Raw genomic sequence first — 20,883 nt, forward strand, 5'->3', positions numbered from 1 at the left:
GCAAGAGCATATAAAAGGGCATTTAACATAATGGAAGTGCGGAGGGTGCTCATTCCTCAAAGTCATGGCATTTAAGCCAAAAGGAAGACAGAAACCCAGTCACAGAGAGCCTTATACCCGACCCTTTACTAGGTCCAGTCAGAGCTTCTTTCGTATCCCTCTCTTGTTATCCCATCCCCACTGACACTTTAAGACCCACTTCTCTTCAACCAAACAAAAGCTCCTGCTGCCAGCTTAATATTTCTAGAATACCTTGCTAACATTTGCACTTCCAGGACCAAGCCTGGGTGATCCTCAGCACAGCACTCAAGGTCCTGCTACACCTGGTTCCACTAAACACATCAACCCTACTCCCCAGTGTGTGCGTGCTGTGCCCTGCAGCCAGGACTCACCGTCCTGGGATACTCCACACCAGCATCCTGGCAGAGTGAGCTCGACTGAATCAATAGGCTGAGTGAAACTGGCTACATTCCTGGGTGTTTGGTTTTCCCCCACTCAAATTCAAGAAAACTGCAGAAGCCCTGAGAATATTATACCCACTTCTCCTCACCCGACAAAGAATAAGCTCCATATTGACCACTAAGTGGCAGGAGCTAAAAAAAAAAAAAAAAAAAAACTGGATGACTGATGGCCGCTGACCAGACACGCTCTGTAAAAAATCACACTGTAAATTTTCCTTGAAGCGTCAAAGGACCACATGAAACCCTCTCCTTCATTGCTTCACATGTTGCCACAAGGAGCTCAGGGTATGCAAAATGCAACAGCATAATTTCCCTTCCCTTTTCGACTTCCCATAATACTTATTATCAGCATCACACATTTTATCCCTCAAATAATTAAGGGATACTCTTTTTTATCAACATAAGGCAATTCTGGAAAAGTTTTTTTTTTTTAATTTGTTTATTTTTGGCTGCGTTGGGTCTTGGTTGCTGTGCGTGGGCTTTCTCTAGTTGTGGTGAGCAGGGGCTACTCTTCGTTGTGGTGCACAGACTTCTCATTGCGGTGGCTTCCCTTGTTGCGGAGCACGGGCTCTAGGCGCACGGGCTTCAGTAGTTGTGGCACGTGGGCTCAGTAGTTGTGGCTCAAAGGCTCTAGAGCACAGGCTCAGTAGTTGTGGCACACAGGGTTGGTTGCTCCGTGGCATCTGGGATCCTCCCAGACCAGGGCTCCAAACCTCTCTCCTGCATTGGCAGGCAGATTCCTAACCACTGTGCCACCAGGGAAGTCCCCCAATTCTGGAAAAGTTTAAGCCACTGAATATGTATAAAATATGAAAAATGTTGTGCTCATTAAAGATTTCTGGCTACTTTGTTAATTTAAGAACATAAAAATGTGCTTCACTTAAAAGAAACATTTGGTGGTGTGATGAACTGGGAGACTGGGATTGACATGTATACACTAATATGTATAAAATGGATAACTAATAAGAACCTGCTGTAGAAAAAAATAAATAAAATAAATTTCAAAAAAAAAGAATCATTTACGCAAATAATAATTATAAATCTCTATTGTGTTTGCCTTGAAATGTTTTAAATTTTAGTTCAAATGCCTCTGTAAGACTCTGACTTTTAATGAATCTGCATTAATTAGTTTGGGGAAGCTGTTAGAAAGAGAGGAGCAGGGAGGAAGAGAGAGAGGGAGAGAAAGGAGACTTAAGAACAGAAGAAATTATCAACATTAAAGCAAAACAAAGAAAAATCATCTTCATTGGTTTAGTGTACTTCCCTGTGCTAAGTAGATACAAAAGGTACTCATTTTTCAAAAAGGTACCTTGGGGAAATAGGAGGAGAGGAAAAATAAGTCTTATTTATTACAATTTTGCCACGTGGAGCTCTACTTAATCAGAATCATTTTCAAAACTATCCTGGGGGCTTCCCTGGTGGCGCAGTGGTTGAGAATCTGCCTGCCAATTCAGGGGACACGGGTTCGAGCCCTGGTCTGGGAAGATCCCACATGCCGCGGAGCAACTAGGCCCGTGAGCCACAATTACTGAGCCTGTGCGTCTGGAGCCTGTGCTCCGCAACAAGAGAGGCCGCGATAGTGAGAGGCCCGCGCACTGCGATGAAGAGTGGCCCCCGCTTGCCGCAACTAGAGAAAGCCCTCGCACAGAAACAAAGACCCAACATAGCCATAAATAAATAAATAAATAAATAAAAATAAAATTACTAATACTCTTAAAAAAAAAAAAAAAACCTATCCTGATCTGTCATTTCTCCACTAACACTTCATTTTTATTGTCTGAAAGCAGCAAGTTTATTCAGATTAAGACAAGCTTCTTTACTTTTTTACATGAGAGTTTATTTCCTGATTTAATGAGACCATTTCCAAACAAAAATTATATTCATTCACACATTGCTGAAAACGGAAGAATGGCACCATACTGTAATTAAAATAAGCTTAGCAGAATTCCAGCCTATATTCCCTAGGCAAGAGCATATTCTTGGCATCAAAATCTATCTGCAGAGCCTATATTAGCAGTTTTATCTATATTTCCCTTTTGTATATAACCTTGGATTCTCATGATTTGCAGCACAACATAATTTAGAAAACATTCTGCATCTTGATAAAGCCTTTCAATTTTCTCTCTTCCATATTTCAAAAGAGAGAAAAATTCAGAGTACTTAAAATAATGTGTTTTATCTACATCAACTGGGAGGAGTGTATGGCAAAAAGCCAATTTCACTGACCAAAGTACCTCTAAAATGCACGTGGAGTTATACAGTTAAACTCAGAAGACAGCCTCAAGAACAAAAGGTTCTGCAGCAGATTAAGGTTTTCAGCTACTGCTCCAGAAAGAGAAGCCCTTTTTCTAGTTCACTCCCAAAAGACACCTCCCTCTCCCATCCTGACAACTTTCACTACAGAGCTTCAGCACCACAATTTTCTCATTTTCTTCTTGCATCTTTGGAAAAGCGTCGTTACAGTATGAACTCATTTCACACATCTCATACTTGTTTTGGCTCACCTATGGGTCTCATAGATGATATCTAATTTCGTGATAAAACTCTGAAAACAATGTTGTGTATGTTTGAGGTCTCCTTAGGAAGGCAGCACTTACTCATATACCTCAAAATAAAAAGTCAACAAGAATAAACCCTTAAACAAATAAGACACTAATTTCTTCCACCTCCTGAAAGAAGAAGTTTGCCCTAAGAGGGAAAAAAAATTCACTGAAGCCTTTGACATTGAAAAGTTTACTGCACTACTTCTTCTCATATATGCACTGATCAGAAGAGTTTAATATTGAAACATTTCTTTCACAGAATTTTTAGAAATTATCTGAATAAGTAAATTGCATATTTAAAACACTTAAATCATGATTTTAAAAAAATGTTTAACACTAAAATTTTCCAGAAAAAAAAAAAAACTTTTATTTTCCGGCTCATCCATTCCCAACTTCACAACTTCAGGGGATGGGAGTAAGGGGCAAAGTGGTATGTCAGCCCAAGGGATAACTACACCTTACACAGCTCCATGGTAGCTAGTCCAGTGCTGGGCACACCTTATGCACTTGTAAAAAATTGTGAAATTGAGCAAAATAAATATGACAGGGCAGGTAACCCAGGGAATAGTTATTCATTTATTCAACACATGTTTACCCTGTGCCTACTTCAGCCTAAGCACTATACCAGGCCTTAGGGATATAAGAGTTAACAAGATGGACAGTCTTGGCCCTCAGGTAAACTCAAGTCAGAAAGAAGAGACAGACATCAAACAACTGTGATAAGTATCATACCTGAGAGGTGCAAGTGCTATGAAATACAAAGAGAGCCCCACCTTAGTCTGGGAGTAAGGAAGTCAAGGAAGGCTTTCCTGAGGGACACTTAGGCTGAGACTTCCTAGAGGGCTGCGGGGAGAGCATTCTGGGCATGTACAAAGTCCCTGCGGTGAGAATGAGCATCATGGCTAGAGTGTGATGGGACTGAGGGATGCTAAGAGAGGAAGAGGATGAGGTACACATCGGATCTTGCAGTTCTCTCCAGGAAGTGATACGGACTTTTGACTTTATTCCCATGAAATGGAAAGCTTTTGAAAGGTGTTAAGCAGGGGAACTACCTGATCAGATTTAAATTTGTAAACCATCATGCTACCTGCTATTTGAAGGATGACTGGGAGAAAGCATGGTAGAGCTCCCGACCAAGATTCTACTCCCCAGCTCCCAGCCTCAGTTCTCTCCAACTTTTAAATCATAACATGTGCCATTCTAGATCTTACATAACATTTAATTTCTGTGCCACTTTTTAGAGCACCTGTTTACATACCACCTGATCAAATACTAACCATTTCCTATTTCAAATCCCCCTAACCTTTACTCTCTACTCTCTCTGTTCTTATGTCCTGTATCCTTTTGTATACCTTCATGCTAAGTGCACAACAGGTATTCAGTGAATACTTCCTAAGTAGATTTAAGGCTTCACTAGCAAGAGTCTTTTAAGCTGTGGAACAGAGAACTGCCAAGACTCCCTTCTGGTGTGCGTTTCCCTAGTAGACACCAAGCCTGCATTTTTAGAGGGAACAGTGATGGCCAATGGTGCATGTGAGAGGACTGAGGGTTGAGGCTATCATCACTTTTGTCGAAGAAACAAGATTAGTTATGGTCACCTCCCATCAATCACCTCCAACTATCTTTCTCCACCTGTAGACCTAACCCATGGCCTGTACTACACAGATATAAGTTGAGCTGTCCTCTTCTCCCCATTGCCACCCTAGAAGACTCAACTGTGAAGTTCACATACTTTCCAAATAGCTAGAGGTTGCAAGGCACACCTATACGTTTATTTATCTCCTGAGTTTGAAATCAAATTTCTCTGTACGAAAAAACTTCAGTTAGAACACTGCTGCAGTCAGAATGTTGCCCTACATTTTAGGGAAAGAGACAAAATAATAGGGAACAAAGAGAAAAAGAACAAGAGAAAGCCTACTTCAAGTTTCACTAGTTTGCCAAGTTCATACCTTTGCAGCCAGCCGACACTCCATCACCCTGATATTGAAATGAGAAGTTGCTGCTTTATTCATTTCCACACAACTGTTGGCAATCACAAACACTGCTCCACTTGGGAGTTTCACATCAGTTGCCCTCAGAGGACTAAATTCTATCAACTTGGCCTATTGAGAAAAAAAATGACAGGTGAGATATAATGTATTAGAATTCAGAAAATGTTTAACCATTTATGTATTTATTTATCTTAGTAAAAATTTTTCCCAAAAATGCATTCATTTATTCATTCAAATATTATTTACTGACTTCCAGGCACTGTACTAGGCACTGGAGATACAAGAGTGAACAAGACAGACACTGTCCCTGCCCTCATAGAGATTACAATCTAGTGGGAAAGGCAGTCAAGTAGTCAAATACACTGCCAGGTTGTGTTACAAGGGTAGCAAAGCACAGGGCACTATATAGAAACACAGTTGTAGCACCTGATCAGATATAGCCTAGTGTAGGCGCCTCTGAAAAAAAGGGAAATCTAAACTGAGACTTAAAGGATGAGCAAAAGTAGGACAGACAGAGGGTTTCTTTACCCAAATAGGATGTCAAGAAGAGGGAAGAGTATAAGCAAGTTCACAGGCAAAAAATAATATGAGGTGTTAATAGAGCTTTGGGTATTGCAATTTAGCTGGAGCTTAGTGTTTGAGGGATGAGGCATGGTGAGAGGATAGAACTGAGCGGAGGGCAGGTAAAGCAGGGGTCAGATCATGAAGTACTTTGCAAGCCCAAAGAATTTGGACTTTTTTCAGACTCTACAGCTAACTTATGTTAACAACAGGACTCTTGCCATCATGTCTGCTTGTCAGGTCTCATCCAAAAGACCCACAGTATTTTCTTAGCATTAAACCAAATTTCCTCATGCCTCCTGTCGTTGGCTTAGGGGAATCAATAACAAATACTCTTAATAAGAAGAAATCCAGGTATTCTTGGAAAATAGCCAAGCCTGTAGGAATCTGATGGAAAACTAAGAAAAGATTTTAAAGAAATGTCTGTTTCTATTTTGGAAATGGTCAGTTTATGGCAACTATGAAAACCTCTGCTCTGTCTATGGGAGTTGATAACCAAGGGGAAGTGGTATTGGCTAAGGAATTCATTCCTGGCTTCCTGTCAGCATTCTTTTCCCTACCACTAAAGCCCCAAAAATGTTGACAGAGAAAAATGATACCATAGAGTAAATTACAAAAAAGAGGACTAGTGAATATATGTGGTAAGAGAACTAACATTTGGGTTTAAAACCAACAGGAGATTATGAAAATGCCATGAGATGAAATGATTTGGGACAAGAGCGAGAAAAGAGGTCCCAATAACTAGGGAGTTGAGAAATCGCATACTAACAATGAATTAGAAGGAGGGGTAAAAAAAGAAACCTAGACACCTGAGGTATGATTCTGGAAGCTTAAGGGAGAGGTGATCAACATGAAACAGAGCCAGTGAACTGGTGATAGCCTTGAATTACAAAGCAGTTGAGAAATACCATCCTACAATAGAGCCTAATAGAATAGGCTGCCCAGAAAAAAAAGCAAAGCACTCTGGGGATCTCAAGGCCTTCCTCTCTGGGTGAACATTCCCTGGTGGATATTTCCAAATAGCTCAATGCCACCTACAGTTCCTTCTTCTGCAAGAAATGATATGGACTGGTCCATCCCTCCTCCTTCAGTGCCAATGTAATGCTCACTCTTGGCGCAGATTTCTGCAAGTTCCACCTGGAAAAGTAAAAATTGATTTGCACTGTGAGTATATCATAATCTATTGCTCATTCATTTCCTACTCCAGACATGACATATGGGTTTGAATTCCAGTGCAGCTCTGATCAACTGATGGTAGCTGCCTGCAGCATTGGGTTAACAAGAACTCCAAGACTATTTGTATGTTTTGAGCTCCATTAAGCTCAATAGGAAAACATACAAAGATCAATTAATGTCTGCTATGAGTTGGAATGAGATATTGACTGTGCACGTTGTGTACAGTCTCGTCCCGCAGTACCCATAGGAGATTCGTTCCAGGACCCCACGGGATACCAAAATCTGAGGATGCTCAAGTTCCTTATATAATATGGCAAAGTACTTGCACATAACCTATGCACATCCTCTCATATACTTTAGATAATCTCTAGATTACTTATAATACTTAGTACATGTAAATACTATGTAAATAGTTGTAAATACAATGTGAATGCTGCGTAAATAGTTGCCAGTGTGCAGCAAATTCAAGTTTTGCTTTTTGGAACTTTCTGGACTTTTTTTTTGGAATATTTTTGATCTATGGTTGGTTGAATCTGCAGATGCAGAACCTGAAGATATAAGGAGGGCTGACTGTATTTGCTATCCCTAAAAGACTCCACAGGGCAAGCAGTTTCTTCCATCTTTCTATTTGCTCCATCCCTCTCTAGACTGGCATCATCAAAAATCTCATATGGGCACTCATTCATTTCTGCCTCAGCTCTCTTTGTCTCCCAACAGTGGACTACTCCACAGTCTCCCCACAGCCAAAGTGACGTCATCCAACCTTATTTCCCGGTCCAAAAGTAATGCTGCCTCTGTGGCTTTTCCATTAAATGTAAGAATCAGAACTAGTGTCATCTCATCAGACACACCTTCCTCCAATCAAGATGAAGAGGCCCAATACATGAACACATTTCTAATCCAAACTGAAAATGTCAAAATATCTATTTAAGAATCTTCTATGGCTTCCTATTCCTTCTATGGCTTCTTATTTCCTAGAAATAAGTTCAAATTCCTCAACCTGGCATTTCAAAGCTTTCCAAAAGGTGCAACCAATTTACACATGAAATCATATTATCTACCACTCTTTTCCAATTATACTTGTCTCCATGACCATCTCACACATTTATGTAACCTGGTATTATTTCCTGTCTTCTCTCATATAAATCCTATTGCCATTCAATATCCGGCTTATTGGCTACCTACTATGGGCAAGTCCACTCAAATCTTCCTCCATCACAGAGTCTTCCTCAAATACTGTTCCCACTATGGCATCCTGCTTCTCTAAACCCTCACAAAACTAACAGTATCATCCACTTACCCTACTATTCATTCATTTATTTTCTTTTTCTTCTAAGACTTGATTCAAGCCTTTATTTCTTACCTGTTTTACTAGAAGATCCCCCTAGAGTGATCATTCTGAAGCACTGATATAATCATCTCTTGCTTGCTTGGTTGCCAATGCCTTGACGATCATACTTCTCATTGTGGTACACAACATCTCTAATGACTTATCCCTTGCTCACACCTCCATCCTGCTCTCCCACCACTAACCCCGTAAACCCTAGGCTCAGACCACTGGAAAAATGCTGTTCCTCGTCACCCCCAGGCTCCCTCAGTGCCTTTAAAACTGTGAATTCCTGTCCTCCTCACTCAGTACTCCTCTCTCCAGCATCCCCCACTCGTCATCAGGATTAAGCCAAGTGTCACCTCTCCCTTGGAGCCCTCACCACCACCCAAAGGCACACACACTCCACATAATCCCTCTTCTGCGTTCCCTGTATAAAACTCTATGCTCATTTACCAAACCATGCTTTAAGTGTGGCCTTCCTTGTGTGTTTACCCATCAGTCTATGACAGCCCATTCAGTGCCCAGACCAGAGCCCACTTAACTAACAAGACTGAATCACATAGTGTTCATTATTGCTCTTTAATAGTGTCAGGTTTCAATCACATCTATTTATCCCAGAAAATTGTCAGTCCTGTGAGAAACAGATAAAATAGGTGTTTCTTTTGTGTCCCCCTACCTCACACAATGCCGAGCACATAGTAAATACTCAATAAACACCCGCTGCTTTCACTTTCTGAGAATAGCTCCCCAAACATCATTTGATAGATCCTGTAAGTGTCATATTCCTTGTTGGATTCACTAACATTAATTTTGCCTCATGACACGAGGTAAGCTTGGTATTTTGACGTAATGGGCATTGTGCGTGGCCTAATGAACACACCAGAACCAGCAACCTTCCATAATAGGCACATTAGAAATAAATTAGTAACCAAAAGGTCAAAACACTTGGATTTTAAAATGTAAAGAAACAATACACCCAGGAGAAGAAGTCCATGCACGATTCACGAGGAATGAGGAGACCTGGGTCCCTACATAACTGTGACAATGGCCAGTGTGAAAAGTCACTTCCCCACAACAGCAGTAACAGTCATACTTACATGCTAAGTACCTGGCATTATCTCTCCTTTAGGCCTCCAAACAACTCTCTGCTTATCCTTATTATACAGATGAGGGAAATGGGACTTGGAGACATAAACAGTGGAGAAGCCAGGATTTTAACCTCATCTGCCTGACTCCAAAGTTTGTGTTCTTTTCACACTGGACTTTTATTACTCCCCTACCCACCACCAAATAATATAACCAAATAACATAGCCTATTTTTTTCACTACCTCAGAGGGATGTGAAATGACAAATGAGATCACCAAAATTTAAGTATTCTCCCTCTTAAGAGGAAAGAAACTAAGGCATCGAGAAGTATATGCTTATTAATTGTTTTTAAAAGCCTCTGAATGTGTGGCAACAACTGTATACTTTAACAGAAATATGTTAATTTTTCCAGACTACCTATCTCCACAAAATTCAGAGGGACCCCAGGAGTCCCCAGCATCTCTGTGTCAAGGAGAGTCCATCTGCAGGGCTGCAGACATCCCTATACTTTGCTGATACCTCTCATGCTGAATTCTGACATGTGGATCTCATTACTGGATAGACAATAACCATGAGTTTTAAATGGAGGAAACAAAAAGAAAATGAAGATAAGAAAGTTGAAAGATGAAAGAAAGGATGACTCATTGTACAGTCCCCCCGGAATGCATGAGGAATTCAGTGGTAAATATAGAGGAAAGAAACTAGTACCAGAAGCTTCCAAATCTTGATTAAAGCCCCAACCCTCCTGCCAACTAGCTAGGTGACCTTAGATAGATTGCTTAACTTTTCTGAGTTTCCATTTCTTCATATACTATTAATAACAATAATAGTTTTCACAGTTAGAATTTATTGACTACTTACTATATGCCAGGTACTGTTCCAATTGCTTTGTATGAATTAATCATTTACTTCTCACAATGACCCTATAAGATAGGTATCTCCTCCTCATTTTACAGACAAGGAAACTGAGTGGGTTTATTAGCTGAGACTAGGCTAGTAATTACTAAAGCTGAAATTCAAACTCCACTTGTCTAACCCCAGAGCCCATACTCTTAATCACCAGGCTATATTACCTCCCATCCATAATATGGAGAAAAATACCTACCTCCCTGGCTACGGGATTATTGTGATGATCCAGTGAATTAGATAAAAACATCCCATAAACTCTAAAGAAGTATACAATTTTAAATTTTATTATTTTTACAGAATGAATAAGGAATCATCTGATTTATACAAGTAAGTAGCTAAATCCCAAGCCAAATGTAAAAACAGGTTTAATTAATCTGGAACTCAGGACCATTTTTTGAACTGTTCAGGGGGAGTTCCCTGGTGGCCTAGTGGTTAGGATTCCAGGCTTTCACTCTCATGGCCCTGGGTTCATGGCCCTGGGTTCAATCCCTGTTTGGGGAACTAAGATCCCACAAGCCTCGAGGTGCAGCCCAAAAAAAAAAAAAAAAAATTTTTTTTTAAACTGTTCAGGGAAAGAGAGAACTTAAAAGATTCTGGGTGTCCCTAAGAGAACCAATTCAACAATAAAGTGTAATGGAGCTTGAGACAAACAGGAGAATGTGTGTTCCATTTAAAGCATCCGAGCCTGGGCTTCCCTGGTGGCACAGTGGTTGAGAGTCTGCCTGCCAATGCAGGGGACACGGGTTCGAGACCTGGTCTGGGAGGATCCCACGTGCCGCGAAGCAACTAGGCCCGTGAGCCACAACTACTGAGCCTGCGCGTCTGGAGCCTGTGCTCCGCAACAAGAGAGGCCGCGATAGTGAGAGGCCCGCGCACCGCGATGAAGAGTGGCCCCCACTTGCTGCAACTAGAGAAAGCCCTCGCACAGAAACGAAGACCCAACACAGCCAAAAATAAATAAATAAATAAATAAAATTTAAAAAAAAAAAAAATAAAGCATCCGAGCCTAAATTTGGGGCTGGGGGGAAGGGGCGTGGAGGGGGGAGTCCCTGGCTGCCAAACAAAACATGCCTGTAGTATAAACTTCAACTGCAGGCCCACAGGCAGCTTCCCCAGTGGCCCTAGCCCTTCACCCCCATACTAAAAGGAAAAAGGTCAAATCCTAAATGGTTATGAGATGTGAAGAAACTAGACACAAAAGATTTTTTTTTAATTTCAAATCTTGTTTAAGGAAAAACTTGCATGCCTCCGACAATAAGCAAAAATCAGTGCTGGGCCCATAGCCTTAGCCAGGGATGGCATGACCTGAACTCAGAGAACCATCAATGGAGGGGCCTTAACAGCAGGGGATGTAAATGGGAGGGAGCAGAGAATGCCTATCATTCTCGGTGATGTGAAGGAGACATGTGAGCCTGCCTCACCCTTTCTTTCCTTGGGGACACTGGAAATAGAACCGTAAAATGTGCTCCAAGAGTTATAATCAGGCAGAGTGACCTGCAAAGACACTAAATACTCCATACACACTTGAAGTATGTAAAATATCAAGAGATTTCATGAGAATAAGAAGGAGCTGTCAAAAACACATTAACAAAAGTGTATGGAAAGAAGCCTATAGGAAGTTAACTTCCAGAACAAACCAAATCATGCTTTGTGACCACCTAGAGGGGTGGGATAGGGAGGGTGGGAGGGAGGGAGACGCAAGAGGGAGGAGATATGGGAATATATGTATACGTATAGCTGATTCACTTTGTTATACAGCAGAAACTAACACACCATTGTAAAGCAATTATACTCCAATAAAGATGTTAAAAAAATCAATAAATAAAAAATAAAAAATTATTAGGCAAACATCATAGTAACAATTCTTACAGGCAAGATACACTAATGGATAAATGGATGAAAGTTTGAAGAGAAACAGAACAGTTACAGAAATTACTCCAAAATACTTATGATTACAAAAGGAAAAATAGTGGAGAAATCTATCGGACAGCAACTCAACTAAATGATAAAGTTTAAAATCACTAGTAATAAGATATATCAACATCGTGATAGAATGCATAAAGAAGGACACATCACTTCTGTGATATTCTTGCCAAAAAATGCATAACCTCAATCTAATCATGACAAAAAAATCTGACAAACCCAAATTGATAGATATGAAAGTACTAAATAACTGACTGCAAAATAACTGAGCAGGACTTATCATAGTATCAGGGTCATGGAAGACAAAGAATGAGGAACTGCCACAGATTGGAAAAGCTTAAGGAGAGACCATTAAATGCAATGTAGAATCCTGGATTAGATCCTGGAACAGAAAAAGAACATTAGGAGGAAAACTGGTGGTTTGAATGAGGTCTATAGTATAGTTAATAGTATTGTATCAATGTTAATTTCCTGGTTTTGAAAATTGCACTATGGATATATAAGTTGTTAACATTAGGGAAAATGAGGTGACGTGTGTACCTGAACTCTATTATTTTTTAACAGCTTTTTTGTGGTAGAAGTGACATACACATATTTAGTATAAATTTTAATAAGCTTGACATATGTATTCACCCATCAAAGCATCACCACAAGATAGTGAACACCTATCCATCATCTCTAAAAGTTTCCTAATGGCCTTTTGTGCTCCCTCGTTCCTGCATTACAGCCTGGGCTCCCCAGCCCACTTATCCCTGGCACTGACCTGCTTTCTGTCACCATAGATCAGCTTGCATTATCTAGAGTTCTGTGTAAATGAAAAAAATGTGTTCTTTTGTGTCTGAGTTCTTTCATGCAGCATAATTCTTTCTGAGATCCATCCATGTCATTTGTAGTTCATCCCTTCATACTGCTGGTAGTATTCCATTGTATGCCTATACCACAGTTTGTTTGTTCATTTGCCGTTTGACGGACATTTGGGTTGTTTTTAGCTTTTGGCTATTGCAGATAGAGCTGCCGTGAGCATTGGTGTATAACAACAACAAAAAAAAGAACAAACCGAATCAAATTTGAGGACCGGATCCCTGATGCCTGAGGGATTCTGAGGCCCACCCACTTCACCTATCCCCCAAGCCCCTCCCCCCCCACACAGGCAATCTGAGAACCCTCAGGCAAAAACAGCAAAGCTCTAAAGAAGAAGGGACTCATTCCCCTCCCACCAATGTATCAATATTTTCTTCTGTCCTTACACCTGAGCATGTCAAGAACCCCAGGCGCCTCCAATCTCCAGATTGTCAGAAGACAATCTGACTACATGAGAAATTTTTCCGAAGTTTGTAGCCAATAAACTCATTTCTATTTTGACTCCTGCCCTCTGGACAGTTAGGAGAACCCTGGCATTATTCATGGATCTTCTTTTAAAGCTACTGAAGATAGTTAATGAGGCTAATTTAGCCCTTTGTGTGGGCCCTTTGCTTCCCTTGACGCCGCAGCCTGGGAAAGAACCAAAAATCACATGGCCTCCCAAATTAAACAGTGTACCCATCTGCTGACCAGTGGGGATCCAGTAATAACAGAAATAACAGGGTTAGGTTTAATAGTCACTGAGAAGGGCTAAAGATTCATAAATGTGTTGCCTAGCTAAAACTGGACATTTATAAAGACAATAAAAATATTACAAAGACAATAAAAATACAAAAGACTTCAAGATATCAATACAGTAAACTTTATTTTTGTTTAGCAGTTTTACTAATGAGATTGTTAAAAGTAGAATAATTATGTAGACAGAAAATGTTAATCTTTTCCTATGGGAAGCCTTGCTGTTAAGAACACAGACCCTAACCGAGACAGCATCATGCAGCTATTGTAGGTCACCGACAAGTGCAAGAGAAAAGAAGGAAATGAACAGCCCCATTCATTCACTCAACAGTCATTTAAATACTAGCATCCTACAGATAAGTGGACAGGTCACTCAGTGCCTTCCCTCAAGGAGCTCACAATATTGATAATGTCTTCAGGTGAACAAGTCTTTCAAAAGAAAGTGTATAACTAGTGTGCCAGACAATGATTTGCCCCCTAGATGTGCTGTCCACCCACCTCCATCCTACTATCTGCCCAGGAGGCTGCCCAGTATGAACTATATTGAGAGGCTCCTGTGCACTCTGCTTCCCACTGGGTTTTTTCAACAGAGGACTCTGGCAGGAAATGGGGAATGAGGGAGGGGGGAGTGAGGTCACGCTGCCAAGATCACCTTCAGACCCAAGGGCATGACAGCTCAGCTACAACTAGTCCTCATTACCTACTACACCTTTGGAAATAGTTCACTATGAAATAAATTGCCCTTGATTAATGAGTGTGCTGTCTATTTCTTGTCATGACCCTGGCTGATATATCTAGATAAGGTGAAAATGTTAATGGCTCCTCTGACTTTTCTTTGCCTCAAATATTTTCTCAACTTTCTCCCCCTGCAATCCTTCTCCACCTTAACTTTCAAAATGCCTGGGTTCTTACTTGGGGCTATTTTCAAATTCTTCCCCAAATTGGCAAACCTGTTAGGTAGACCCCAGCCAAGTAGGAGAAACTTCATGAAACAGCACCAAGGTAAATCTAAAAAAGACTGATACAGACTTGCTTTGTTTTGTAACATGGCTGATGACCAAACTCTAACTTGTGGACACTTTGGAGTGTTCTAAGGGGGGAAAAAAGTAGGCTTGCTTTAATTAGAAAAAGAAGAAGAAGGAGGTTATTATTTCTTCTTCACATCTCTAACTCAAAGAGATTAGTAACTTTCATATTTTTTATTTCAAGAAAAGTTGCCCGAGGACAATGACAGCCAGTTCCCAAATGAACATAGCAGATGCAACTGACTCTGATGGTTCAGGCTGAAAAGTTCCAGTAAATAATGCAGGAAAGGAAAAAGGAGGAGTTCAAATATTAAAAAAATCAGCAACCACAAAGAAACAACACTGAAGAGGATTCTCAAAAGTAAATCTGAAAAACCTGCTAAAATCTAGAACCATCAAAGAGTATGCACTCACAAGTGTACATCACACACACAAAAAAAGAACAAAAGTGGACTCCTCCATCCGTGTACACTGAAGAGAACATAATCTAATGAATCTGGAGAAGGCTAGTAATTGGGGAATGTGGCTCTCAAAATATCTGGGGTGCTTAGTGAGGGCAGAAGCACAGTCTTCAAGTCATCTCCCTTCAAACTGTAAAGAAAGAACAAGGACCACTTCCCTAACCTAACTGACCTGCAACCTTGAGTCATGGAGGGGCCCAGATTCTGAGAGGAGACCTTCAACAAGGCAGGAACACTGCATTTTATGTGAAACAGTTTGGGATTCCAGGTCCATGGGGAACATGAGAAAATGTCTATGATAGGTTTCTTCTAGATCTCAACCACTGCTACCTGTACTGGATGAGGAAGAACCTTCATAGGTGCCTGTAACATACAACCTTGAATAAATGACGATCCTGGATGTGCAGATATGTGTGGTAAGACTATTAAAATGCTAACATGAATCCAACAGGTAATAATGAGATGCAAAGGGAGGAAAGAAAACAGTACCCTCTGTGGTCCTCTAAGTGAGGGCCTCAGACAAAGCAATGGTGTCACTGGGGGACAGATTAGAAGTACAGACTCGGGCCTCACCCCAGACCTGCTGAATCAGAATCTGTAGCTTAACAAGAGCCCCAGGTGATTTGTAGTCACATTAAATTTGAAAGCACTCCTCTAAAAAAATTTCCTACACTGGGGCTTTTTTTTTTTTTTTTTTTTCCTTTGGCTGCACCACGCGGTATGTGGAACTTCCCTGACCAGGGATCGAACTTGCACTCCCTGCAGTGGAAGCGCGGTGTCTTATCCACTGGACCACCAGGGGAGTCCTCACTGGGGCTTTCTTAATAAATTAAGCAGACAGGAAAGAATAGGAAGAAAAAAGGGAAGGAAGCTAACAAATGTCACGTGTCTTCTAAGGCAAGATACTATGAGGATATTTCATATGTGCTATCTTATTAAGTCTCCAAAATGACTCTGAAATGTCAAAATTATAATTGCTACTTTATACAGAAGGAAACTGAGGCTCGGAAAGATCAATAAAGTAACCTAAGCTAAGAGTCAAAGCCTGACAGGCTTGGCTCCAAAGTCCACCAGGTCACCTTATCCCCCTGCCTCAAAAAATGGAGGCTGTGCCTAGACAGTGGGCCCCGGTAAGCACACGGAGCAAAATGTATCCATCCCGGAACTGAATATTCCTCCTGTAAAAATGAACAACGGAGTTGACCAAAGGGCCCTAGGATGCAGATATTTCTGAGTCATCACAATTTCACTCCATCTTATCCCCAGGTTAGAAAGAAAAAAAATCCACCTTGCTGGACAGTTTGGGGCTTGAAGCGCTTTCCCGTTATCCGTCTCCAAATACAATCCCACACACCTCCCTCCCAAACAGCCACAACCCAGAGGGATCTCAATATAAGGCTGACATTTTGGTAAGATTTCTGCAGCCTAATAATAGTAATAGCAGCTAATACACTGAGTCAGACATTGTTCTAAGCACTTTTCATGAACTGTAACATTTCAAATCCATGAGGGAAGTTTTCATTAATAAACGCATTTTGTAATGAAGAAACTGAAGCATAGAGAGGTTAAGTTGCCCAAGATCATTCAACTAGTAAGGGGCAGAGTCAGAATTTGAACTCAGAATCTTGGCTCTAAGGTTTCGACCACAATACTATTCTTTACCCCTAAGGGGACTGGAGTTTCAAGGGTGAGCCAGGAACCCAAAATTCAGAAGCCCCCAAAAGCCTTCTGTGTATACTTTTATCTCTCACTAGAGCAATTAATTCAATCCCTTTCATTGTTTAAATTCGAAAGAAAGAAAGAAAGGCCAGAAATCACATACCAAGGTAACTATTATTGGGAAGAGGGGAGGAGGTGAGACAGAATTGAAAAAACAAAAAAAAAAGTTGTTGTGGGAAGACAGCAGGAGGCAGAGGCCTGGCCAGATTGATGGACTCAGACAAGAACATGACCCAAGTCACTGCTACTAAATACCAAGGGGCCTACACACGCCTGTGGTAAAGGCTGGTGTCACTCGCTTGGCTAGCAGACCATTTGTTTTGGCTCTGACCTTTGAAGAATGTTAAATAATGATGATAATAATGGATGGGCAGCAGGCCTGCAATCTCTGTGGTTTGGCAAGTGTGTCCTGGAACGGCACATCCCTGCCCATGGTCAGAGGGAGGCTCCCACTCCTTGGCGGGGGAGGGTTCTTCATGCGGAGTTTTGAGCGGCACTGTCCTGTCCCACCCTCATGGTCCGGACTGCAGGAAATCTGATTGTAAGCCAATCTGGACTCTCCGGGAGAAGGTAAAGAGTGGGGGGAGCATTAGATAATTAACTATTCTTTTTCCCCCAGCACAACTGTTCAAATTAACACCTGTTAATTTTCCTCATATGACTCCAATTGTACAGAAATGGACCCAACCCAAAGAGAAAAAAATAACTCCCATGAATCATCATCTAGATTGACCAAATCCATAACTCGGCAGACACGTTTGCCTGGGAGAAAGGATTTTACGTGTACAGTATTCAATTCACAAAGACTTTAACATGAAGTGGGAAGAATCTTTAGGGTCAGGAAATGGTGAAGAGTGTTAAAAGAGTTGTTACAAGGGAAATTTGAGCTGTGCTCAAACGTTATGTCAAGAGCATCTACTATAGGTCATTGTAAGAAACAGTCACATGAACATCATTTTTGCATTTGTTTTCAGACTGCTGGAGCGGTCATTTTCATTATGCTTTGTGTGCTGTAAAGAATCCATGTGAGAAATGCATTTTAGAATTTAGTACCTCCAGAGAAAACATTGCCTCCTCTGAAGAACCGGAATGGTTTCTCTATTCTGATCACAAGACCTATATAAATTACTATGTTTCCCTTTTTACCTTGGCTTCCAGTAATCTCAGTAAATAAAGTTAAACAAAACAATTATACTTAGTAATTAACAGTTGGTGTGCTTTCATTCTTCTTTCCTTTGCCCTGGTTTTTAATTTCTAAGTTATTAACCTTATAGAATAAATATTCTTGGTCGTATAATTCCTAGAATTTTTTTCAAAAGAAAGTAAATAGGCACTTGGTACAAGTAAAAGAAAAAATTGAGACATAACAGGCGTCAGGTGGATAGTCATGTTAAGTAGGGCAATGAAAATGATAGAGTACATTCTAACAAGGGAGACTAAGAATGGCAAGGAGGTCCTGTGACCATATTCCAGAAGGAACTGGTGAAAGAATAGTAGATGTGTGAGGAGCCAGGAGAGCTTCCTTAAACTTTGAAACACTCTAATAGCAACAGAAGGAGAAAATTGGGGATTGAGATAGAAAGAGTAGGTTGTGATTAAATATAAGAAAAATTTCTCCAATGACTAAAATGGTCCAAGAATGAAAAGAGTTAATTTGTGAAGCAATGAGATTACTGGGGATATTCAAGTGGAGGCTAAAAAACTGTCTTCTATGAATGTTGAAGAGCAGAATTTTGCTTGGGTTGGGAGGTGACTACAATAAGTAGCACATAGGGAGAGGGCCCCTGAGATATGGGCTTCAGACACAGGAACCCCTTAACTTCAACTGCTGTGTAAACTATAGATTTCCTCGCCTTCCCCAAGATGGGAAATATTATAAATATTATATTCAACAAAAGATGCCGAAGATAAAAATAGAAGCCCTAGAGACAAAAGGATCAGTACAGCTCTGACTTAGGGAACTCCTGCTTGCTTCAAAACATATCTCCAAAAAAGAGAGGGTTCCCTGCCCTTTTTGGGGTGGGAGAGGGAAGTAAAAAAACTTCATGAAACAGTAAGGAATATCCATTCTGGCCTATCTCCCAAAATGTGGATTCTCAGACACATCTCTAGTCCCCATCCTTCATCTTCATGAGGCCCCTTCAGTCACACGCCAACTTGGGGCTACCACAGCAGCTTACATCCACCTTCCATGCAATCTACTAGGTCCCCCCCTGCACCACATGACATATCCCATGCAAGGGCAGCTAGAGACAGATTCATGTGATCTTTTACACAGCATTTTGGACATGTATTCAGAGCTCTATACCACACAGTGTGGTAATAGAGAGAACACACTGTTCTCTCACAGTGTAGAGAACCAAACGCAGTGCCAAGACCCAATATCTGGTTTCATGAATGGACGATCTTATTGCCAATCTAGAATCTAATCCAAAAGGCAGAAAAACTGACCAAGAAAACTTGTCCTTTGGAAAATAAATGTCTGATTGCAATTTCTTTCTCTAGATTTTCATTCTTTGTTGAGTCCCAACACATAACCATTCCTGACACTCCCCAAAGTTATAAATGTCAGAAATACTGTGTTCAACAAAAGACTAAGATGAAAATAGAAACAAACACTCTCCCAGATGTAAATACAGAAATGCCAGCCAATAGTTTAGCAAACCATTGGCAGAAGGTTTCAAAGAAGGGTAAATAATTTCTAATGGAACAGAAACTAACCTAGACCAGGAGATGTACCCAACTGGTAAGGTAATTTGTCACAAAACACATCCACTTTACACACTGTCAAAACATGGAACAAGAGACACTAACATTGTCTAAAAGGGGGTGGTAGGAAAGAAGGGGAGAAAAAGACAATGATCATTTCCAAGAGATACCAGTAAGGATGGTCCTTGGCTGCTTTGCAAGGTGGATAATGGACTCTCCACTACTGGACCAAACAGCAGCCTGCAACATTAGCGACTATCCTGACCACCAGTGCATTGGATGGCAGCTCTGCTCACTTTCCTTCCTCACTTCATGAGTCTTTCCTTCCACTTATTTTGGAAGGATATACTACTTATTCCTACAGCTGAAGTTTTAGCTCTTCAAAGCATTCTGGAATACTTTGTGCCTATGACAACATATGACATAGTTACTTTGAAAAATAAGTCATTTTTGCCTGACACCTCCAACTCAGCTTTCACATCTCAACTTACTCCACAAGGTCTTCCCTAAAAGCTATCCCTCCTCATATAAACTGGGTTCTTCCTGTTTTTCTTTCTCATGGTCTGTTTCCTTCACAGCATTTATCACAATCTGTATATAGATATTTGTGTATGTTTGTTTAACATTGGTCTCTACCATTTGTCTAAGCCTGTTCACCTCTGTATTTCTAGTATCTACCCTATCTGATGAAAATGAATGAATAAATGAACAAATGAATATATGACATCAACATCTTGTTCTACTAATCTACCATATTCAAGACAAAAATCTGCACCTAAGAAATGAATATGTACCAAATAAAAACCCTGAAACTGCTCAGTCACTACTCAGTCATGTGATGACATTGGCACATCTTGGAGAGTGAAATATCACTTTCTCTCTTTTGCTTCATTTAGAGTTCATTCTTCCTTACACTTCTGTGTGCCTCCATTATTGAAGGGATTGGTGTTTCCCTATCTTGAACTGAGACCCTGGTACAGAAGACTTTTACTCCTTAACTTTGCTCCTATACCTCTCCTCCATACTGGTTTTTAGCTCATCATAATTTTAGGAAACCACTTAGAGCAATGTTTTCAAACAATTGGTAGCAACCCATTACCTAATTATGAAATCAATTTGGTGGTTCAAAATATGCTTTTTAAATAGAAGGGAAGGGAATGGAATGAAAGGTAATGGAATGGAAAGTACTGCAGGTAGAAAGGGTAAGTATTGTTTTGTGAAACTTTTGAGAGTATGTTTGCCCATGTGTATTATATATTACATTGCAATGTAAAACATGTTTTACATGTTCCAAAATGGTCCATGTTACATGGTCCAAAATTTTTAGAAACTTTAACTTACAGTAATAAACTAATAGTAGGGGAAATCTCAGATAGCAATCTACAGATAGGT

At 40.5% G+C, this 20,883-nt stretch overlaps 1 protein-coding gene across 5 annotated transcripts in view; it reads right to left on the reverse strand.

The window, feature by feature from the left end:
* Positions 1 to 20,883, reverse strand: part of GALK2 (galactokinase 2) — a 141,207-nt gene that overhangs the window by 50,142 nt on the left and 70,182 nt on the right. For all 5 annotated transcript variants that reach the window (XM_036842845.1, XM_036842842.1, XM_036842844.1 and 2 more), the window contains 2 exons: positions 6,595 to 6,693; positions 4,954 to 5,106 (listed from right to left, as the gene is read on the reverse strand). In XM_036842845.1, coding sequence (XP_036698740.1) covers positions 4,954 to 5,106; positions 6,595 to 6,693 — 252 coding nt within the window. The remainder of the gene's footprint in view (positions 1 to 4,953; positions 5,107 to 6,594; positions 6,694 to 20,883) is intronic.

The sequence above is a fragment of the Balaenoptera musculus genome, chromosome 2 (assembly GCF_009873245.2).
Source record: "Balaenoptera musculus isolate JJ_BM4_2016_0621 chromosome 2, mBalMus1.pri.v3, whole genome shotgun sequence".
Classification (NCBI taxonomy): domain Eukaryota; kingdom Metazoa; phylum Chordata; class Mammalia; order Artiodactyla; family Balaenopteridae; genus Balaenoptera; species Balaenoptera musculus.